Below are 22,682 nucleotides of genomic sequence, written 5' to 3'. Positions count from 1 at the left end.
GTCACAATAAAAAACGCTCTACGCTGGCTCTGGATACCGAACTCTGCCGGCCAGGACTGGTGCTCCCCAACTCCGATCCAGCCAGGAGGGGGGAGCACGGGGGAGCCGCAGCACTGCAGCCTTGGAGGTCATGGGAGTCCTCTTGAGGAAACCGAGGGGCAGGGAAAGGAGGCAGTGTGCCAGAAGCACAAGGATAGCGCCCAAGCCTCTTGACCCCACCCGCTGCCCCACGAGGGCGACGAGCCTGTGGGGGAACCGCCAGCAGCCTTGAGGCACTCGGCTGAGTTAACACACCTCCTGTTTACAGGCCCCGTGTGTGCGGCCACAGTCAGGGCCGATGGGATATTTATACGTATGGCGGCAGACAGCACAGAAAGCACAGCCCACGTGTGGGCCGTCACGCTGGGTGGGGACAAGCGGTACTTAAACTTCTCCAGTGACAGGGGCCTCATGTCTGGAAGCTGGGGCGCCTGCAGAAGCCTGACAACAGTTCTTGAAACAGGCAGAGTGGCTGAGGACGGTCCCCGAGCGCCAGGGTCACCACACACAAACCGTCCCCCGGGCGAGCAGTGAGGTCCCACAGGGACGGGGCGGTCCAGTAAGCATTCTGTCACCTCCCCGCGGCCCTGCGCCCACGCCCATACCTTCTAGGTGTTCCTGATAAGCTTCAAAAATGGCCTCAATCCCTTGCCACTTGCGCCTGGGGGGCTCGTCGTCGTCCTCCTCCCCGTCTTCGTCGTCGTCCTCCGAGGCCTGGTCCATTTCCTGCGTGAGGGGGCCCTTCCTCCCGGCGGGGGCCTCCTGCTGCCCGTTGTGCGGGGGCACGGGGAGCCGGCTGGACGACTGCAGCTCGGGAATGTTGTAGTGGATGGACGTGTCCATTTTGTGGTTCTGCTCCGCAGACAGCACGGCCACGTTCCCTGCGGGGGGAGAACGGGCAGGTCACAGGCCCTCGTCCTTCAGAGATCAAAGATGGCGCTCCACGGCAAGGTCGCAGAGCCACAGAGACCGCGACAGCCCTGCACTGAGTCCCAACGAGGGTGTGAGCTCTGCCACACCAAGCCCCAAGTGTCAGTGTCCTGTGCCAGGAAATGGGGCCTGACGTAGGTGTGCAGCCCGCCCCGGGGTCCCGCAGTCCCCCCCAGTCACATCCAGCGTCAGCTGCTATTGGGACCCGTTTACAGGAGGCGTGTGCTGCCTCGAACCACGGCCCGGCGGGGCGTGTTCTAACGCGGGCACACCGCCTCCAGTGTAGACAGCAGCCTCTGCGGGCCTCTGGGACGCGCTCGGTGGACTTGTCCGAGGAAATGGGGCACCTGGGTGGCTCGGTCGGGTAAGTGACTGGACTTCGGCTCGCCGTCTGAGACCGGGCCTCACACTGGGCTCTGCGCTGCTCAGGACTCTCTCTCTGCCCCTCACCCGCTCAAAGCACGTGCCCTGCTCTGCTCTCAAAATCAACTTAAAAAACAAACTCCTGAGGAAACAGCTGCACGTTACACGTCAAGAAAAGGGCCGGTGTAAAACAAGGCAGGAAACGTGGGTCCTAGGGCCCCAGGAAAGCCTCTGTGAGGTGTGTCTGGGAAGGGCACGGGGCCTTTCCCCGAGCCAGCTCGTCCAAACACACTCTCCTTGCAAAGGAGAATTCTTCGCAGCAAATTCATGACACGCATCCAGTGAAGCACTCCCGATTCTCACTGCGAAAACGGCCATCCTTTGCCTTTGGGTATCCTGGCATCACCGATGCCAGCGGTAACTTGGCTGGTGCCGACCCGGCACCCGACCTGAGTCCACAGACACGTCCTCTACCCAGCTCCCAGGGCTGGCAGGGACAGACATGCTTGGGCCTAATAACCCCGTTATTTTTTCTGGCTGTTGGGGCACACGCAAGTTTCTCTTAAAGTCCAGAGTCCTTTAATCCCCGGGGATTCTTTCCTAATCAGTTTCAACCTCTGACTCCGTGAGAACCAGCGGTCGGGACCCCTGTTCTCCCACCAAATCGTCTGAGGGCAGTGAACGGAGGGGGCTCAGGTGTTACAAAACGCTCTCTGGGGTCGCTGGAGCAAACACCTGCTGGGTCTAGTCATCAAAGGGCGGGGAGATTCCCAGGCGAGTCTGGGAGGCAATGGTGCAAAGTCACCGAGCTACAGAAGGACCGGATCCTATCCGTGCGGGGGAGGCCCCTCACCCGGCCTAGTTGAAAGGAAGTGCCTCTAACTCAACTCAGACGGCGTCACTTGCTAACTTTTCCTGGAGGGCGGTCGGTAGACCGGGGACACCAGCATCACCCGGGCTCCCGCCGGCACCAGAGAATTCTCGGCCCCGCCGCAGGGGCCCCGTGCGCGACGAGCTTAAGGGGCGAGCCCCAGCTGCCGCAGTGACACGGAAGCAGGGCCGGGCCGGGCCGCCTCGTTACCTTTGTGCTTCTGCAGGGCCTTCTGGGTGGACTGCAGCACAGACTCGTGGAACTGATGTGCAAACTCCTCCGCCATGAAGGGCTCCCACGGCTTGCTCTTCCCGTTGATGCTGTGGGACAGCGGCACGGGAATGTCCTTGGGCGCGGGGCCCCGGATGTAATGGAGCATGCTCACGCCCTTCTTGCCCCCGGGGGCCTCGCTCAGCCTGGCCTTCTCGCCGCCGGCAGGAGCAGGCTCCTGGGGCCGCAGCTGCTCCAGTCTCCCAGGCTCCGTGGCCTTTGGGACATCAGCCAGGGAAGCAGCGACACCCACAGGCTTCTCCGCATCCAGAGAGGTTGGCTGCGTGGCTGGTTCTTTTAGAGACAGAAAGCGAGGGAGATGTTAAGAGCGCCAAGCCAACAGGCCGACCCTGACCTCCAGAGCTTACGTTTAAGAAAGACCTAGCACAAAGGACAGAGACCCGGGGGACCGTGTAATGAAACGTCCTCGTGAGCGCACGCGGTTGGAAGGTGGGGCTGTGTTCAGCGGCAAGTCCGTCCTTGAGAGGCACCCCAGGAAGGCATCTGGGAAGAGAGAGAATCTGAAGGAAGAAGCAAGTGGCTACCAAGAGGTAGAAGTCACGAGGCCCAACCCGACAAGAAAGACCACGTTAGGATTTGAGAGCAGGGCCGGACCAAAAAGATTTCCTGCTCCACTCAGCAGCACAGCATGAGAGAGAGAGAGAGAGAGAGAGAGAGAGAGAGAGAGAGAGAGAGAGGAGTGAAAGCAGGTGTCGGAGAGGCCTGAGGGCAGAACAAGCAAGACAGAGAAGCTCAAGAGCAGCGCGAACGCAGGGCCGCAGCAGGGCTGAAGCAGCAGGTGCTGAAACACGGGGCCTGGGGCTCCCGAGGCCCTGGCGGTGACGGCCGTGGCCTGCCCCGAACCGCCGCACACAGCCCCGCCACACAGCCCTGCGGAAGCCGGGACCCGCCCCCTGGGCTCCCAGCTCTGACTTCCCGCTCTCCTGCTCCGTCCAGAGAACAGCCTTCCCGATGGCGCAGGAAGCTTGTGCGAGAGCGAGCGAGCGAGAGGGAGGGAACGAGAGAGACCGAGAGACACCCTTTCCAGGAGGAAAAGATTCGTGATGAAGAAGAGACCCTGAGCGGCCGCCTCTGACCTCGGGCAGCCCGTGGGACAGTCCCAGGCGGGGGCGGAAGGGGCTGTCCTTCCCGCCCTGGGCCTTACCGCTCAGGGAGATAGCAGGACTGTCCCTCGGAGAGTTCCTGAGCGGGTCCGCCACCACCACGGACAGTGCCTTCTGCTTCATGGCATGGAGCATTTCAACAAGTTTCTCTTTGTCTATGAGAAAAGCAGCCCGAGATTAACACCACGGTCGTAGCACCTCCGAGAGGAGAGGGGAGCAGGCGTCCAGCCCAGGCCGTGCCCGGCAGCTGCAGGTTCGCTAAACCAGGAGCAAAGCAAGCACCAAGGGACAGGCTGTGTTTAAGGAAAGAAGCCTTCGGTTTAGGGTGAGCCCAGATTCCGCTCAGCTTCTGCAGAGCGTTAGAGATGCATTCCAAAGATCGCTGTGTAACAGCAAAATAACGGGTTCCTATGACCTTCTGAGAGGACTTCCAAGGATGTGTTCTTACTTAAGAGACAAAAAAAAAAATTCCCAACACAGAAGAACCACCCCGAAGATCCACCCAGCACCCCGGAAGTACAGGCTGCTTCGGGGCGCGTCCTCCGCGGCCCAGGACGCTTGCCATCTACTGAGACGGAACCAGAGCCTGTGATGTCTGCCACTGCGAGCTTTTGTTGCAGGGGCATTTGTCCGACGAAGTGGCTGCATCACCGGTGGCTCCCTCTAGGACTCAGGTCAGGCAAAAAGATGCTCTTTTACAAACAGAACTGTGGCTGTTCCCAGGGACTGGTCCTGGTGCCCACCATGTCACTGTCTCTTTAAGAGAAAGCAAGACGCCCAGTTTACTGGTTAAGAACGAAAAGGAAATCGCCGCACGCCAACTACGTGCACCGGGAAGCAGGTCCGCTTTCCTTCCGACTTCTTTCCAGAGAGAAGTGACCACCTGGGGTCAGCGAGGAGGGCTTGGAAGCGTGCCGATGAGCTCCCCAGACAGGCCGGGTTCTCAGCTGAACCCACATCCTGGAGCTAAGTAAGCGAGCGTGTGGGGCAGACCGAGGAAAGGGATACGAGAAAGTGTTCAGACCCCACCCCTCTTCTGCACTACGTTCTGGCCCAAAGAGTCGGCCCCCACACGGATGGGTGGCCGGAAGGATCTGGAAGCGTCTTCCAGGGCAGACTGTCTGAAGGCAGCGTGTGCTGCTTCTGCCGGGCGGCACAGACAGCCCCGAGCCCACTGTGGCCGGAACAAGAAGCCTCCCGTGGGCACCCGCCAAGCAGAAACGCCCACTGCGCAGGCAGGCGCACCTCCCCCTGCACCCGGGGCTGGGGGGTTGCCCCGCCTGCCGTCCCAGGTGCCAGGAGGTCTGACAAGTGACAAGAGTGGCTTGACTGCAAGTCCAGCTCGCAGCGACTTTTACATACAGAACCCCCCCCCACCCCCAAGCCTTCCGTTCCACCCGGGACGCGACAAGAGCAAACGCGCTTTGACCAGGGCAATCTGCGTCTGGGATGGAGAGAAGTTAGATGCGGGACAGACCCCGGGGCAGGCGCATGAGAGCCGAGCGGTTGCCCCCCTGGCGCTGGAGGGAACCGAGAGAGCTCCGGGCCCCCGTGTTCTCAGATTGCACCAAGAGCGAGGTGCGGGACATCCCCCGGGGGCCCACGGCCCCTGCCTCTCCGCAGTCTCGTGGCCGCCCGCGAGCCCCGCGCCCGGTCCTACCTTTCCTCTTCTCGGCACTGACGTGAGTCAGGTTGAAGATCGTCAGGAACTTCTTCTTCTCCTCGAAGTTGGGGCTGTTGTTCATGTCGTCGGGGCTGTAGCGCGTGGACAGTGCGAGTCTCGGCGAAGGCGTCTGCCGCTTGTTCTGAACCGTCGGGGGCGACGGGCTTCTCTCTCTCAGCATCCGCCGCCGCTTCCTCCGCTTCTGGGTCAACAATTCCTCCTTCTGCTGTTGGGTGGTCAAGCCAAAAAGTTGCAAAAACTCTAGCTTCTAGATCGGGAAAGAAAACAAAGGAGTCTGAAAGCCCCGGCCGTGGCCTGCTTCCACCGTCCCAGGGGCCCTCCTGGAGTCCTTGAAGCCCACGCGCGGGCGAACTCGGGGCCGACGGCTCGCCGGGGGCGGGGGTGGGGGCCGGTCAGAACGCAGGGGTCCCGCAGGTGTGGGGCTGACCGGGACGGTGGGAGCGAGGCCAAGGAGCAGGCACTGATGGGGGCGCCCGCAGCCCAGCCCCTGGCCCGGCGGGGACGGGATCCCAGATACCTCGGAGGACGTGTCCAGCTTGAGCGGCGGCTGCTCGGCCACGCAGCGGAGGTGCGCCCTGACCTCGTCCTCATCGCTCTCATCGTACGAGTCGTCCAGGTCGTAGTAGTACCCTGGCAGCAAGAATGGCCCCGTTCAGCCGGGCCGGAAGCCTCAGGGCTCCGGCGGACACACATGCAGGGCGTCTCTGGGACGTGTGTGCAGACGCACCCCCTCAGCCCAAGCCCTGCGGCCCCTCTGCACACCCCACGACCCAGACTCCTTTTACCCCAGCCGTAAACGTGCATTAACCCCTAGCCCTAGGACTTCGAGGCGGGGGGGGGAGGGAGGGGGGCAGTGGGAAATGCAGAAGGCAGGCGTCAGGCTTCCCTCGGATCCCAAATGACCAGGCTGAGGCGGCCTGAGCGGATCCCTCTGCAGGGACATTCGTCACACAGGCCTGGGGCTGTGTCCTCGGCAACCCAAGGCCACTCATGCACATCCAGTCCCTCCTGCCATCTGGGTCCACTACTCAGGAGGGGACAGGCACACTCAAGTCCCCGCCGCAGACTCAGGGCACGCACATGTGGAGAGCAGCACCCCTGCACCCCGGGGCACCCCCTCGTCCTCCCTCACAAGGCAAGTGGCAGAGGGAAATACTTCTTGGGCCCTGAGCCTAGCCTAGCCCAACAAGCCGGGAAAACTTGGCCTTGGCCCCAGCTTCTGGCTAAGAGGCTGAGTTCAACAGGACTGGCGGTTTCCAGCAGGAGAAAAGACATTGTTCTGGAGCAGCCGCCGACGCCTCCTGGGCAGACAGGGTGTGCAGGTGGGGGGGGGGGGGAGGACAGCCGCTCTCACCCCGGGCCCGCTGGCTGAACCCCGACCCCTGCGGGAGGAGGAGGGGGCCAGACCTCCTGTCCCACCCCCACCCCCGTGAGGAGCCCCCGCCGGGCCCAGGCCTGCTCTGCCGACAGCCTCCTCCCCCGTTATGCCGGACGATTAATATTTAAAACCGTCTCGTCAGCCTCGGTTCCTCACTTTGGAAACGCTTGTCTGTGGAACCGTCTCCCACTTGGCTTTTTCGGGACAGCCTGTGCCATCACAGCGCCGGTGGGCCCCCGGCCTGTCTCGTGAGTAGCGGGAGGCGGGAACGGGGGTGCGGGGCGGGGGGCGCCCCGGTCCCGGGAGGTCAGGGCCCCCGGGGACACCCCACCTTTCTCCTGGGCTTCTCGCCGCCTGCGCTCCTCCAGGTCTAGCTTGCTGACCAGCTTCCGGCGCTGCTGCAGGAACTCGTCGTAGATGTAGGCGGGGTCGGGGCCCCGGGGGGCCGCGGGCCGGTAGGGCGAGCCCGGCTTCAGGGGCCCGGGGAGCTCCCCGAAGGGCGCCGGCTGGGAGAGGGGGGCCCGCTGCTGGCCCAGGAGGGTCTGCGTGGACTTCTCGAGCTCCGCCAGGAAGGGCGCGGGCCCGTGGGTGAAGGCCTGGGGCTCCAGGCTTCCCGCCTCCCGTGGGGGCGGCTGGTACTTGTCCAGGGGGGCGGCCTCTCGCTTCCGGGGCCCCTCCTCGGCCTTCTCCGCGCAGTAGACCCGCTCCACCTTCACCAGGGGGACGGCCGCCTGGCGGCCGGGCTCGAACGGGGCGGGGTGGCTGTGCAGGGGGTGGCTCTCGGGGGCCCGCCGCGTCTCCAGGGTGCTGTCCATCAGGGACACGGGGTTCCAGAGGCCCGTGGGCACGGAGTGGTGCTGGGGCTTGGGCGAGATGAGGGGCGGGGGCCCGCCAAAGTGCTGCGGGGGGTCTCGGCTGCCCGGCTCCTGACGGTTCGGTCCCGGCCTGGGGAGCGAGCGGAGCAGGCCGTGAGTCGTGGCAGCGGTCACCTCCAGGCTGCCCACCCGGGGGCGAGAGGCGGCTCGGGGTGGCCCAAACGGGAACTCCCCCGAGAGCCCCTTCCAAGCCACCGGGCAGGCTACCGCCTGTGGGTTCTGCTTGCCCTCCACACAGCTAAGGCAGGTTCGGGCGGACCTGCTTCCGAGAGGACACAGAGGCTCAAAGTTAGACGTTGTTTGCTGACCTCAGAGAGACGCTCTCAGGCCAGACCTGCTTCCTTTCCAGTGTCCCACCCGTGACCTAGCTTATTCTGTTCCGCCGCTTCCCGAAACTCTGTGAGGAGAGGCCCCTGTCTTTGTTTTCCACGGGCAGACCCGTCACGGAGAGGACAAGGTTCCCACGCCACGGGCGTGGTCTTGTTAGCGGCACCCACCCCCAGACGTGCCACTCTCCTCCCGCAGGTGCCTGCCCAGCCCAGTGGGGGGGGGGGGGGGGGGAGGCCGGCTTTGGGGGAGGCCCTCACAGCTAGTACGGGTCTGTGCTGTCACTCAACCCCAGGGCTCCCCAGCAGCAAGGGCGGCAACCCCACGGGGCCCCAGGGCAGAAGCCACACCCACCTGGGCTTCAGGGAGCCCAGCCACCAGCCGGGGCATCGCGCCCCTGACGCTCAGGCGGGGTGGGACCTGGAAGGGACCTTCCACCCGCTAGACGCTCTGCCACTGTCCTAGCAGGGCCCTGGGGCTCTGGCCAAGGAGGGGGGACATTTCACCACAGCCACCACGTGACTCGCAAACACAGGCTGGGAGAAAACCCCAAGGCCACGGCACCTGGGATCAGCAGAGGACAAGAGGGATCGAGAAGCCGTGTGTCCTTAGGTAAACAAGCCAAGGAAAACCCATCAGTGGGATAAATATTTCATGCCCCAGAGCCAAGCACTGAATGGTTTTCTAACTCAGAACACAAGGGCCCATCAGATGTCAAGTTCACACTGCTGTAAGGCCGAGCGAGCTGGGACCACGGAGGCCAGGAGGCCTGCTAGGTCCCGAGGCGGAGGGAGGCTCACGGCGGCAGCAGGGCTGGGATCCTGGGGCCTCGGGCAGAGGAAGACCCCCGTGGGAGCCGGAACACCCAGGTTTTATCAGGAGGTGTCGAGGGGCACTGGCTGCTCTCCAGGCCCCGGGGTGTGAGGGGGCTCAGAGACCTGGCCTCTGTGGGGCCTCAGAGAAGCAGAGGGGACCCTCGCTGCAGGCTGTCGGCTGCGGGAACACTCAGCCGGGGTGGAGGGCCCAGGTACCACGTACCCCCAGTCACGCCAGCCCAGCCGAGCGAAAGAGGGAAGGAGCACGCGGACGTTCCAAGAGCCTCCGACCCAGAAAGGGGCCCAGCTCACAAGGCAAGACTCGTCCCCAGCTGGGGCACCCAGGGACGGCCTCCCGGGGAATCCGGGGCTGGCAAGTGGCTATTATTACAACAGCAACGAACTTGATTTCTTATTGAAATAAAAATTAAACGCAGTCCCCGTTATTCTCATTAAAAAACGCTTGGGCTTGAAAGCAGAGAAAGATGGAAAGAATGGGTATAATCGTCAATTAGAGCTTCTCACGCACCACCCCCCCCCCCCCCCAAGTGCCACGACCATCCCTGCAGGGACACAGCCGGGCTCTGCGGGAAGGCCCTGGCTCCGGCCGGCGCCGTTTCTCGGGAACAGGCCCCTCCGAGCGCCTCCTTTCCCTGCTCGGAGGCTCAACCTCCTCGCGGGGTCAGAGCAGGGACGAGCGGAAGCACCCGGGAAGCCGGGCGAACGGCAGGCCGCGGGCGAACGCCAGCGTGCGGACCCCCCTTCCCTCCTGGGGGCCCCACCTGGCGCTGTCGGGCCTGTGCTCCGCCTCCGCGGGCGCCGGGGGCCGGCCCATGTCCAAGTGCTGCTCCAGCACCTGCTGCCGGAACTCGGACACCTGGGACTGCCGGTCCTCCTTCTCCTGCCGCAGCCTCCGCTGCCGCGCCAGCCACTTCTCCTCCTCGTTGGTGCGCTGGATCAGCAGGGCCGTGGCCGCGCTGCTGCCCGGCAGCGAAAAGATGCTGTGGTTGGAGAGGAGGCTGGGCACGCTGTGGTGGGGGGCGGGCGTCGGGTGCAAGGGGTGCTGCACGGGCTTCGGGGCTTGCAGACCTGCCTCCTTCAGCTTCTCTGTGGGGGGGAAAGGCCGTCAGGGCAGGACCGCGGCGCCCCGGGCCCAGCCCGAGCCTCCCCTGCTCTCCTGCCGCCCTTCCAGGAAGACACCCCCCCCCGCCCCACCCCTGGACACTCGGTGGCGGGCGCTGCTCTCGGGCGGCCCTGCCAGGTGCCGGACTGAGCAGGCAGGCGCCGGCTCACGAGAGCAGACCGAATTCTCCAGAGTCACGCGAGCCCGCCCGTCGTGCACAAGCCCTTGTAAAAGTCTGATCGCGTGTACTCGCAACGAAACAAAGTAGGTTAAAAAAAGAAAAGCCTCAAAACTCATCCGCCACCTCCTAACGCTTTCGCCGCGCTTTACTACCAGGGCGCGTCCCTTCCCCACTCGCGCCCTGCTCAGCAGCCACCTCGAGGCTGTGGCCTGGGGAGAGCCACGCGGTGAGCCCGGCAGCTGCCCGCCGCGGTACCTGGGCGCGTGGGGGTCAGCTGCTCCGAGGGCTTGGCCCGCTCCTCCGCGGCGTGGCTCCGCAGCCCGTGCAGCTCGGCCACGGGCAGGAAGGCCGGCTCCAGCGCCTTGGCCGCCAGCAGCTCCTTCTCGCGGGCCCGCTGCTCCCGCTGGCGCTCCAGCTCCCGCTCGCGCTCCTTCTCCCGCTCCCGTTCCAGCTCCTTCTCGCGCTCGCGCTCCTTCTCCCGCTCGCGCTCCTTCTCGCGCTCGCGGTCGGCTTCCCGCTCCCGCTCGCGCCTCAGCTCCTCGTCCAGCTGTAGCCTGCGGGCAAACGGGAACAGCTGGTGACGGCCCGTGCGGACCCAGAGGGGACCGGACACGGGCCCCCGGCGACAACTCCCAGGAGCGGGACCCCGGCAGCCCGACCTGCACAGCGGGAGCAGGTGCACGGGGCCCCGCTCTCGTTAACCCCCGAGGGACTCAGAGGGCTCTGGACCGCGTGCCGCCGCCAGCCCCCCAAGCCTCACCGGGCGCTCGCGCCAGGAGGCGGGCGGTGGGCCACAGAGCCGCCGGGCACCCGCCCCCGCCCCCACCTTGCGGGCGAGGAGACCGCGGACACGGGCGCTGGCCCAGCCGCTCCGTCGGGGCGGCAAGCGCGGGGGGCCGCCCCAGCCCGGCACGCGGCTTACCTCTCGGCACTGAGGCTGGACATCCGCTCCGAGTGCAGCGCCGCCAGGGACGAGTGGGAGAGCTCGGGGGGGTAGCGGACCCCGGACAGGTGGAGATGCATAGCCGATGGGTGCAGCGGGGGCAGGGAGCCGGGCGTGGGGATGGGGTAGAAGGGGGACCGCAGGGCTGACAAGCAGTAGGAGTCGTCCATCCTGTGCAGGGAAGACGGGGCTGAGTGAGAAGCAAAGGCCAAGCAAATAAACCCTGGCCCCGTCAGCAGGTGCGCCCCGGGACATGTGGTGCCGTGAGCGCGGGGGACAGGGCGGGAGGGCCGCGAGCCTACAAAGGCCCCACAGACGGAGGCCACGGCCGCGGCCAGCCCCAAAGCCCCAGCCCGAAGGGCCGCTGGGCAACAGCAGCTCGAGGTCCGAGGCCCCACACGAGCAGCAGCCCGCTCCCCGTAACTCGCCAGGTCGGGATTCGGGAAGCCCCTACACAGAGCAGAGACGCGGAGCCCACTGCCCCTGGGGCTTCTCTGTCACGCGGCCAAGGGTCCCTCGTCTAAGCGAGGCCGTGTGCTGGGCCGCCAGTGAAACAGCCAGCAAGAGGGGAACTGGCGGCACAGGGGGCAGGGGGGAGGGTTCCCGCCACGGGCCAGCAGCCAGCTCGGAAGGTGCGGGGGCTGCTCGAGACGCAGAGCCCGGCCCCAGGACGTGAGGCCACGTGGGGGGACGGCCCCGGAGGACTCACTGGGGCGTCTCACCTGAAGGCTGGGTGGGGGAAGGGGTGCGGGGCCAGGTAGCTGGGGTGATAGTAGGCGGCGGCCGCGGCGGCCGGGTCCAGGCCCAGGGGAGGCAGGGAGGTCATGCGGAGGTCCTCGGTGGTGTGGTAGGGCCGGAAGCTCCTCAGGTAGTCCTCGGTCACGGTGCTCGGGGGCACCACGTGGTGCACAGGCCGCTGCAGGCTGCGGGGGCGGAGACGGGTGGATGAGGGAGGGACGGCGGAGGGCGGGGGAACCCGCTGACGAGAGGCAGGCAGCCACTGCTGGCTCCTGGGGCCTGCGTGGCCCTCGCCGTTCGGCAGCGGGCACGGGCTTGCCACCCATGGCCGGGAGGCGCCCCGGGGCCCCCGGGATCCAGACCCCAGGCGCACGTGCCCGCCGCACCCCCTGCACCCCCAGCCCCCGATCCGCACTTACTTGAGCGGTGGGAAGCGCGAGTCTTGCACCACGGAGCTGGGGGAGATGCCGAAAGGGTAGGGGGTGCTGAGCAGGTGGGAGGGGATGGCGGGGCCCCCCGCCTTCTCCTGGGGCAGCGGGGGCTCCACGATGAGGCGCTCCCGACCGCCGCCGCCGCCCCGAGAGCCGGCGTCCTGCTGGAGGACAGAGAGCAGGAGTCAGGCAGGGGCGCGGGGCCAGGTTTCGGCGCCCGCTCTGAGGTGCGCCTTCCTGGAGGGTCTCTACCCAAACGCGCTGCACGGAGGAGGCGGCACGGTGAGAAGAGAGGGCACGGGCTGTGATGCCGGGCTCTCCCCTGGGCATCAGGTCTGGCCGCGCCCATCAGCAGGCGGAAAACCAGGGCCGGGAGAAAGCAGGCGGGACTCAGGGGGTAGAGCCCAGGCCAGTCAACCCGCAAACCACGGTGTTCCCGCCGTGCCACGAAACACCAGGCACCCCTAAAACGACAGGGAGCCACGGCCCTTTGACGGTCTCCAGGAGCTGGCAGGCTGAGGGACGCGTCCAGGAGTGGACCGCCGGGCATCTGGAGGCCGAGCCCCGTGCCGAGATGCTCCCGCTCCCCAGACCCCCCCTAACGCCCGAGGCCCTCCGGCTCGGTTGAGGGGTGTGAGCAGCGGAGCCCCAAGTTCATCTCCGCGGCCGTACCCTCTGACCCCAGCAGCCGCCTCAGGCCCGCACGCGAGGTGGGGCAGGAGCGGACGGCGGGGGCCAGGCAAGGAGGCCCCGGCCGACAGACACATCTACCCGGCAGGCCGGTGCCAGGCCACCGCGCCCTCCCCGGTCCTCCAGAAGACACATCAGTGATAATTAATTGAAGGAGACAGGCCGCTGATTGGAATTTTTAATGAGCGGCAACATCTGTTCCTTCCCACACGCTGGCACAGCCCCTCCGCTCACGGCGGGGTCCTTGCAGGTTCGCGAATTCCGACTCGCCCTTCCCCGAAGGCGGGGGGGGGGGGGGGGGGGGGGGACACACGCACCCACACCCACATCCGAGGTCCGAGCGAGCAGCCCAGAACTCCCAGCCCCCGATTTTCCAGAGACTTCTATACAAGGGCCCACAACTATGTGGACAGCAGGGTGGGCTCCCCCCACAGCCTTATTGAAGACGGCTCCTGTCCGGTTCTGGAGACCCCGGATGAGACCCATAACGGCCCCGTGCCTCGGTTTCCCCATCTGTCAAGCGTCCCAATCGCAGCGCCGGCTCCCAGCGTGACAGGGACGGACGGGCGGAAACGGAGGCGAGGAGGGTGAAGCGGCAGCCGGTCGCCCGCCCACACCAGCGTCTCAGGGGCCTTTGCCAGGTCAGGGCTTGCCGGGTCCGCCCACACGCCCACCACCTGGTGCGAGGCAGGCTTGCACGAGCCCCTACACCCACCTGCTGCCACGCTCTGGCCTCACGGGGGCCACTGTGGGCCGGAGGAGGCCCTGTGCCCGTGGTCTGGGACGGACTGAACAGGGGGTGCCCAGCACTGAAGGGGACTCCAGGCACCCTGGACGCTGCCCTCAGGCTGGCCAGGACAACCCCCGCCCCCCCTGGGCCAGAGCAGGACAGAGATGGCAGCCGGGTGGGGGGGGGGACGGGCCATCCACCCAAGACCACAGAATCCTCGGAGGGGGTCCTGGACCCTAGAACAACATCTGGGGAGAAGCTCCGGGCGGCTCTCCCCAAACCAGGCCGTCACCCGCCTCCACGTGCGTCACCCACCGCTCGCGGAATCAACGGCAGAGGCAGAGGCAAGGGCCCCCGGGGCGGCCCCTGCCACGCAGGAGGGGCCCCGGGCGCACCGGCCCCGGCAGCCCCTTCTCCCCCTCAGCGGGACAAAGCCCTGCTTGCAGGCGGCCCGGCCAGATGGCACCTTCCCAGCGGCAGAGGACAAACAAGGCGCTGGAGAGCCTGGGGGAGGGGCTGGCGGGCAAGCCGGGGGTGCAACGGGCCGGACCCACACGCCTTCCGTCTGGCTGGAGCCCAGCCACGCTTGCGACAGGCACCTGGGAACGGGGGCGGCCCTCTGGGGGCGCGCAGGGGCTGCCCCGGGGTCCAGGGAGCAGCCCCCAACCGGGGCCAGGCCACCGCGGGGCACCCCAGGAGCGCGCCGGGCTCCCACCGCCGCCCTGGCAGACAGACGAGCGGCAGGGAGCATCTGGGGGCGGCTTTTGTTTCAGGGCTGCGGCCGCAGGCACAGCCGCGGAGGTGAAAGGGCCGCAAGGGGGTGGGCGGGAGGGAGGAAAATCCTTCTCTGGTGATTAGAGAGAGGGCTCCAGGCAGACAGGCCCGACATGCTCTGTTAGCCCGAAAATAGACCATTTTTCATTTCAGCTGTCCTCTGCAGCTCCCACTACCTGGGAAACAGGGCCCTGGCGACCCCGGTGACAGGCCCAGGGCCCCGCCCCCACGCCTTTCCACCTTGCGGGATCCCCCCCCCCCCCCACTCCTGTGCCACCACTTGGGGAAGCGGCTCTCCTCCCCGCCTCCCCTCCCCGCCTCCCCTCCCCAGAAGGATTACATTCTCCACTGAGCCTTTGTGAGAAGCTGATGAGCCATACATCATCTGCTAATGCAGTTCCCTTCCCGCCGCCCTCCCTGGTGGCATTAGTGTTTCATTAAGCGCCGTGGTGGTAAATGGCCGGAGCAGATCCATCACGGCCCTTTCTCTGGGGCTACTAAACGTTTCTGAGGCAGTCAGGACCCTCCGCGGGGTGCCAGGGCACAGGTGCTGGAGGAGGGGAAGACAGGAGGCGTCCCATGGCGGCTGTCACCAGCTGAGCCAGGGACAGGGCAGGATCCGGAAACGACCCGGGGCCGAGTGAGTCCGGGAGAGGCAAGGAGTGGTGACGAGTCAGGGTCCCAGTCGGGTGGCTGGGGCCCTGAGGTCAAGGTGGATCGCCAGGCGGCTGACAGCGAGAGGCAAAGAGTCCCTCCGGAGGCAGAAGGTCCCGGGGAAGACCCGACCCTCCCTCGAACCAGGCCCAGGGGCAGCTCAGGGGTCTGCAAACCCCTCTGGCTGGAATCTGCCCGCCAGGCCCCACCTGGTTTCTTCTGCTCTCAAACTGCACAGAGGGCTAAGCAATGGCCACCTCGGACATGGGGCCAAGCCAGGGCCACACCCAGGAGGGTCCTCACCCTGCCCGAGGGTCACCCCCACCCCCTCTGTGGACCGAGGCTGGCTCCCTCCCACCCCCAGGGCAGAAGAAAGGCAGATCTACTATCTACTGGATGACCAGGGGGTAGAGGTGGGGGGAGGCTGGTGCCCAACTGACTCCCCTCTTCCACTTTTCTTGTGGTTTAGCTGGTATTTTTTTTTTATGTTTGAGAGAAAGAGAGAGAGGGAGAGAGAGACACACAGACAGACAGAGTACGAGCAGGGGAGGGGCAGAGAGAGAGGGAGACACAGAATCTGAAACAGGCTCCAGGTTCTGAGCTGTCAGCACAGACCCCGACACGGGGCTCGAACCCACGAACCGTGAGATCATGACCAGAGCCCAAGTCGGTCGCTTAACTAATTAGTATTTCTAAGTACTACCACCCCTCTGGGGACTCAGCAGAAAAGCCCGGAAGTATCCTCTCACCCCTGCTCCGCCCCCCCCCCCCTCAGTTAGGGGTACCCGGGTGCGGGTGGGGGGTCAGCTGAGGCAGGAACAAAGGAACCCTCCCAGGCTTCCCACACTGGCAGGACACCGTGGCAACAGCCACACCCAGGGGAACCCCAAGTGCGGGGCCTTCAGAGGCCAGGACAGAAATAGGAAAGAGGGACACACGAGAACACCCAGCGGCCCTTTCCCCACTTCCGTCCCGTGTTCGAGCGGCAGGTAATCAGAACAGCTACCCTGTGTCACCTTTGCCACCTTTGAAGCACCTCACGCGGGGCTCACGCGGGGCTCCGGACTGAGCCGTGTCCCCCTCAACTTCTCAGGGTGGAGTGCCAACCCTGGGAGCGTGTTGGAGACGGGGCCTTGGAGGAGGTAACTAAAGGTGAGGTCATTCGGGCGGGCCCCGATCCCACAGGACCGGTGTCGTCAGAGAAAGCAGACCAGGCCCCGGATGACAAGACGGCATCTACAGGCCAGAGAGAGAGGCCTCGGGAGGAAGCCGGGGCCGGGGTCTCAGACCCCCAGCCTCGGGGGACACAAAGAATAAACCTGTCGTGGGAGCCCCTGGAGGGGTGCTCGGTGCTGGCGGCCTGACTGAAGCCCGGGGATTCTCTTCCAACACCCGGCCCTCCGGGCGGGTGTCCCGTCGTCCTGCCCCGCACGGGGGTCGGGCTCACGAGAGCGAGTCAGGGGGAGCGGCCGCAATCCCGAGACGGGCCCCCCCTTCCCGGCAGCTGTGCCCCGCCCCGCCCCGGCCACCCCCCGGCTCACCTGTCGGTTCTCACTCCTCCAGACGCCATTGACGGTCTTGGTCGGGGCGATGGTCACCACGGGGGGTGTGCTGGGCACACTGTGGCCCCCAGGGGGGACGATGACGGGGCCCATGGGCACGCGCTTGGGCGTGCTGGCGGGAGAGCTGTGGTTGGTGGCCGGTGAGGACACGGGGGACGACTCGCTGCTCAGCGAAGACCCTGCGGGAGAAGGACGCGGGAGGCTGAGCGGGGGCCACGCCCACGGAGGGCTCCGGCTGTCCCCAGCCCCACGCAGCCTGGGGACAGGCAGGGAATCTGCTTCCCCGGCCACCTCGGGCCGCGCCGCACTCCCTCTCTGGCTTCGCGGCCCAGCGCCCCTCACCCAAGCCCCAGCCCGAAGCGAGGGTAGGCAGGCAGGGCCGCCCCCTCGGACGCTGACGGAGACACGGGCCCCAACATGACAGACGTGTCCCATCGCAGCTCAGGGCCACGAGCCCATGTCCCACATCACACAGGCAGGATGTGCGCCGTCGGGGGCTGCCCCTGGCTGGGTGGGACCCGGTCAACACAGCAGCCGGACCGGACCCCCCCTCCACGAGGCCAGAGCCAGAACCCTCCCCCCCCCCCCCCCAGCTCATAACAGGCCCCGAGCCCTCCACTTGCTGGTAGAGGGGCTGCAGGAAAAGGCAGGGCACGCAGGATGCCCGAGCGGCCAGCAAAAGCAACGGTCACAGGGCTGCATGGGCCGGGCACGAGGCAGCGACACAGAGAAGCGGCCGAGGGACGCTTTCTTTTTCGTTTCTCAAATATCAACTGCAGCCTGTTCTCAAATTTTAAAAACTGAGACCTAATTCGCCATTTAAAGCGTAGAGACTGGTGGCTTCTAGCACATTCACTGGGTTGTGTGATCATCGCTGCTACCTGACTCCAGACCGCTTCTGTCCCCCCAAAAGGAATCCTGTACCCCAACATCACACCCAGCGGAGGTCCCCCCGGAGGTGGGATGGGGTGGGCAGAGTCAGGAAGCGGGGGACCCGGGGTTTCTAGACGGCATGGAGGGTGGGGTGGGCAGGGCCCGGGGGGAAAGCATTCTGGGGTCCCAAGGGAGAAAGCTCGGGTGCACGGCCAAGCTGGCTGGCTGCTCCCCCGGGAGGGTCGGCCAGGACGGGGAGCGTATGAGCTGGGCAGTAACTGTGTTCAAGCGCGTCCTGCTCCTGGGTCCCCACCTCCAGCAGGCACCAGCCTTGACCTCCCTGTGACTCAGGCACGTCCCGGCCCTGGGGCCTCCAGCAGTGTCGGGGGGGGGGGGGTCCCCGAGATCCCCACCCAGGCTCAACAAAGTTTGTCGCACAAACACACACACCCCGCACCCTGAGGAGGAGGGAGACCCCCGTCACGTGCCCACACGACGCCGGTGGTCCCCACCCCCATCACAGACGGCCGACACAGACCCCGGGCAGACGCCACAGCATCTGAAAGCACAAACCACAGCTGAGGCTGCCTGGGACGCCCTCGCGCCGGGCGGGCAAGGGGCACACGCTCGCCTGTGGCCACAGGGGGTGGGATGCGGGGGCCCAGGCGGCCACGTGCTCCACCAGCCGGGACGCGGACAATCACACGCAGCCCGGGGACGCCCCGTCTTGCTCGCGGACTCAAAGGGCAAACGCTGACCCTTCTGAAGGGCTCAGATGGCCCATTCTATCCGCAAGCGCCCCACGCGGGTCGGGGGAGAGAGGGAGCAGCGTCGGCAGAGACAACCCCTCGCGAAAGGAGAATCCTATCTGTTTGCAGGCGTCCTCCTGGATTTCGCTCCAAACGTGCCTCGTTCCCGGGGCCGAGGGACCCTCGTCTCCACACCATCTCAAGCGGCCACGCTCACGTTACCAAATGGAACCTTTGTGTTGAGGGGGAGGCAGGGCAGCCTCCGGCTCGCGGGCGCAGACAGCCACGCGGCTGCCAGGGCGGCACCGTGGGGCCATCTCTCCTCTCTGCCCCAGAGGCCCTGGGAACGTGGCCCCGCGTGGCCTCAGCGGCATAACCAGGAAGCAGAGCGGCCGGACATCAAGGCCCCAGCGACATCAAGACAGAGCCTTGCCCTAAGCAAGGTGCTTCCATCCAGGACTCCTCAACGTGACTCCCTAGGCTTGTGCACAGCATGGGCAACTGTACAAAGCAGCCCCACGGGGAGACACCCCGCCCCAACCCCACAGGCCAAGCCCCAGAGTGGCCCAGCAGCTCGTTCTGCTAGCAATATTGGTAACAACACCGAGGCAGGGAGCCCCGGGCTCCCAGACCCCAGCTGTCAGTGCCTGGCCACGTGGGCAGGAAGGAGCTGCCTGAGGGCTGCTGGCCCTGAACTGCGACCCCGAGTCCCCCCAGATGAAGCAGCAACCACGGCCCACACCCCAAGAATGCTGCAACCCCCAGTCGGCCAGGCCAGCCCCAGCTAGCTGGGTCAGATGTCATATCCACCGGGGGAGAGCCAGTATCACACGCTGGCCACCCTCCCTTCCCAGTGGGGACAGCTTCTGGGGTTTTAGGACAAGCTACTGTCTGGTCAAGTTGGTGACTCCCCACCCTCCTGCTACGAAGCCGGTTTCAGGAGGCAGGTGGGGTGTCACAGGCTAATCCGGCCAGCCCTGTGAGCGGAGCTCCCGGCTGGAAAGTGACCCCCCCTGAGGTTCCGGAATGGTTCTCGTGGACCCTCACCCAGGTTCGTGCAACTGTGGAAAAATGGGTACATCTCTCTCAGGCCGCCAGCTCTCTCCCTGGCCTGGCACTCCCCCTCTTCAGGGGTACGCACCCAGCAAAGCACCCGCCCCCCAGCCCTCCATGGGGAGCTCCTCCGACGCCCGCCTGCACGTGGCCACAAGGACACAGAGTCGCTATCAGGTCGAGCGCCTGGCGGGGGGGGGTGGGGCAGGACAGGAAGCAGCCACAACCCTCACCGCCACGCGGGTGGGTTCCACCAACACCCCCAAGAATCCAGACGGTCCTACCCGCTGGGGAGGGGGGTGCTGTGCGACAGCAGGGGCTTTTTCCTGACCTGTGGGGTCACTGTAAGTTATTTAAATTTTTAACTTTCGTTTATTTTTTAAAGTTCGTTTATTTATTTAGAGACAGGAGAGTAGGCAAGAGCAGGGGGCAGGCAGAGAGGGAGGGAGGGGGGCGGGGGGAAGGGAGAGAGAAAGGGAGGGAGGGAGGGAGGGAGAAAAAGAGAGAGACAGAATCCCAAGCAGGCTCTGCACCCAATGCAGGACTCGATCTCACAGACTGGGAGATGAGGACCCGGGCGGAAATCACGAGTCAGATGCTCCGACCGACTGAGCCCCCCAGGCGCCCCTGGCGTTGTAATGGTTTTACTGACCTAATTCCCTCAGCACAGAAACCGGCCCCCATCCCCATCTCAAGTGCACAATTCCTCAGTCCTCGGCGTATTCACAGCTGTGCAGCCATCACCCCAAACAGGAACCCTGTACCCTTTAGACCCCGGCCCCCAATCCGTCTGGTCTCCAAGGACGTCCCTACTCCGGGCGGTTCCCCCAAACAGAATCACATGGTGTGGAACCTTCCGCGTTGGCCTTTCACTCAGCCGGCGGTGTTTTAGTTTGTCCACACTGCAGCCGTGAGTCAGGGCTCCGTTCCTTCCTCTGGCTGACTCCTGCTTTACCCTATGCGGAAACCCCTTTCATCTGCGTGTGCCCACCTCTGGGCTCTGTGAGGCTGCTGTGTCTCCTGCTCTCGCAGCTCATCTCCCGCTCAGCTCGTGGGGGCAGAGGGTGGACGTTTGTGCTCTGGACCCAAAACAGGAAGGAAAACACACACACAGCAGGAGGACCTGCGGTCACGGCAGAGGCTGCCAAGAGCCTGGAGGAAAAGCTGGGGTCAAAGGCAGATGTGGCTCTGGTGGGGGGGCCTCGCACCCCGCCCTGCAAGCGCCAGGCTCTGGGCCGCTGGTCGCAGGGGCCCTCCTCCCTCAGACCACCCTCCTGGCCTCCGAGCCCCCCCTCTGAAGGGGCCCCGCCATTAGCTCGCCTCCCTGGATTAACCTCATTCCTAATCACCAAGGGGGGAGGGGCGGGGGAGCTCGGGGGCGCAGGTGCACTTGGACCGGGAGGCCACCGACAATTAGCAGCCTAATCCCCTGGGGGGAGGGGGGAGGGCGGCGGGCGTCCCTCCCCGGCCAGAACAGGCGATCGATCCCTGACCACGCACCCACAATTAGCGAGCGGCCACCCCGACCCCGTTTCACGCTGCGGCAGGAGGCCGTGACCGCCCTAATTAACTGGAGGCGCGCGGCGGGAGCCGGTCCACGGGCGCGTGCGGCTGGGGGATGACAGGAGGCGGCGCTCGCCGTCACCTCGGCCGCCCGACTTGGAGGATGAGCGCCGAGGCCGCCGGGCACGTGTAATTAACAGCTGAGACCCCAGACTCAGGAGGGGAGAGTGGGGGGGGGAGGCCTGGCAACGAAACCACGGCGTCACGACGGCCGCTGGCTCTCCTAGACACGCGCTGAGCCTGCCACGAACATGCCCACCACCCGCTGGACGTCCAGGACCACCGCCCGCCCCGACTGCAGGGCACGGAGGGCAAGGCGGGCTCCCGGAGACAGGGGCGAGACGGGAGGCTGGTCTCCTGAAAAACAGGGCCGCTGGGACGTCCTCCGTCCCTGTAGCTGGGCCACCCGAGCTCGGCGGGGTTGTGCCCAGGTTCAACCAGCAGAGGCGCTGACCCGGGACCCACGGCCGCGACAACCGGGGGGTGGGGTGTGGGTGGGGGGCAGAGGCATCAAGGACGTTGCGTGTCCCTGGCTCGCCAGGGCCCTCCTCTCCCTCCCGGAGTCTGTTCTGTCCCAGGTCCACCCCGGGTGGTCCCCAGGCAGACCGCAGGGCATGTGACCGCAGCTCTGGGGCTGCCCTCTGCCCTCCCCGGACTCGGCCACCACTGTTTCCAACCAGGACTCGGGGACCCAGGCCTGGCGGGCGCGCACCATTTGGATCCAGAAAGGAGACTGGCCATCAGTACGCCCCCCCTTGCTTGCAAGGCCGAGGGGCCGTGGGAAGCCTCCCAGCCGGCAGGGTGTCAGGTGGACGGAACCCAGACGGTCCCAGAGTCCGTCTCCCCAGAACGTGCCCGACAGAACAGAACGGTGGCCCCGTGCCCTGTGCAATCGAAGTGTGTAGGTTCCAGGGGCCAAACACCACGGGGAGCCCCTGGAGGCAGGGACGGCCCGCAGGGCTGCCCCTGCCCAGCCGGGGTCAACGGCTCCCACGACCGGTGGGTTTGGGGAGAGGTGCTCCGAGAGAGTCACGGGGCAGCTGTATCCCTGCTTCCGGGCCCGGGGCTCTCCCCACCCGCACCTCCACAGTGCAGGACCCTGTCCCGCCACACGGCCACCGGCATGTTCCTGGGCCCTATTTACCCTCACGGGATGGTCAGGGAAACCCAGACCATCAAAGGCCGGGTGTGGGTCTTTCTCATGAAACGCGTTTCCGGGGGCTCATTATTTGCCAGTGGGCAGGTGAGGGCAGCGGGCTCCTACGTTTGCCGACAACGCTGTCGGGGTAGGGCACACGGAGGGCAGGGGGCTCCGGAGAGGTGGCCGGTGACCAGGGAGGTCAGTGTGGTAGCACCACAGCCGGGGGAGGCCCGCTGCACCACTGGCCACCCCCCTCCCTGGCCTCACGCTCCTCCAGCCCCGACCTCCCTTGCCCACCTGCCTCCAGAATCCCCAGGGCCCTGCAGGCAGAAGTCTCCCTGCACGGCGAGCTCACACCTGTGCCCGGAGACAGATGGGGCGGCAGATCCCGCGGGGAGACGCCACCCCGGGGAGCCTTGCCAACACACGGCTGACACACACGTGGCCAGCGTGTTAGGCGGGATCTTCTCTTTGCCGATCTGTTCTGCTGTTTTCTTTGAAACAGGATTTCAGGTGTCAGAGGAAGCCCCGCCCTCACTCTAAGGGGCCACTGGCGGGCGGGGCAGAGTCCCGCCTCCGGCCTCAACGAGGGCCCTGGGGCTCGGGGACAGGACCTCGGTCGGTTCCAGCAGCCCGAGGCCTGCCAGTAACCAGACCCTCTGCCTGCAGAGCCAGAGACGAGATGCGGCAGGCAGCCAAGGAATGGGGTGGAAGGAAGCTTCTGGACAGGGGCACCCGCGTTTGGGGCCCTGGACCTGAAGAGTTAGAAACTCAAGTCCGCCAGCTTGGCCACCCAACGGT

The 22,682-nt window shown here is 65.9% G+C and overlaps 1 protein-coding gene across 7 annotated transcripts in view; it reads right to left on the bottom strand.

Annotated features, from left to right (window-relative positions):
• Window positions 1-22,682, bottom strand: part of GSE1 (Gse1 coiled-coil protein) — a 390,196-nt gene that overhangs the window by 5,957 nt on the left and 361,557 nt on the right. For 3 of the 7 annotated variants that reach the window (XM_045439891.1, XM_045439897.1, XM_045439898.1), the window contains 12 exons: window positions 16,482-16,681; window positions 12,081-12,253; window positions 11,646-11,846; window positions 10,903-11,094; window positions 10,236-10,534; window positions 9,459-9,783; window positions 6,991-7,604; window positions 5,799-5,911; window positions 5,258-5,528; window positions 3,639-3,752; window positions 2,414-2,767; window positions 645-920 (listed from right to left, as the gene is read on the bottom strand). In XM_045439891.1, the coding sequence (XP_045295847.1) occupies window positions 645-920; window positions 2,414-2,767; window positions 3,639-3,752; window positions 5,258-5,528; window positions 5,799-5,911; window positions 6,991-7,604; window positions 9,459-9,783; window positions 10,236-10,534; window positions 10,903-11,094; window positions 11,646-11,846; window positions 12,081-12,253; window positions 16,482-16,681 (3,132 nt within the window). Of the gene's footprint in view, window positions 1-644; window positions 921-2,413; window positions 2,768-3,638; window positions 3,753-5,257; window positions 5,529-5,798; window positions 5,912-6,990; window positions 7,605-9,458; window positions 9,784-10,235; window positions 10,535-10,902; window positions 11,095-11,645; window positions 11,847-12,080; window positions 12,257-16,481; window positions 16,682-22,682 lie in introns of all 7 variants that reach the window. The other 4 variants (XM_045439896.1, XM_045439890.1, XM_045439892.1 and 1 more) reach the window with 3 other exon arrangements.

The sequence above is a fragment of the Leopardus geoffroyi genome, chromosome E2 (genome assembly GCF_018350155.1).
Source record: "Leopardus geoffroyi isolate Oge1 chromosome E2, O.geoffroyi_Oge1_pat1.0, whole genome shotgun sequence".
Lineage (NCBI taxonomy): Eukaryota > Metazoa > Chordata > Mammalia > Carnivora > Felidae > Leopardus > Leopardus geoffroyi.
Note: the sequence above shows the minus strand (reverse complement) of the source record. Positions and strands in the feature narration are given on the sequence as shown.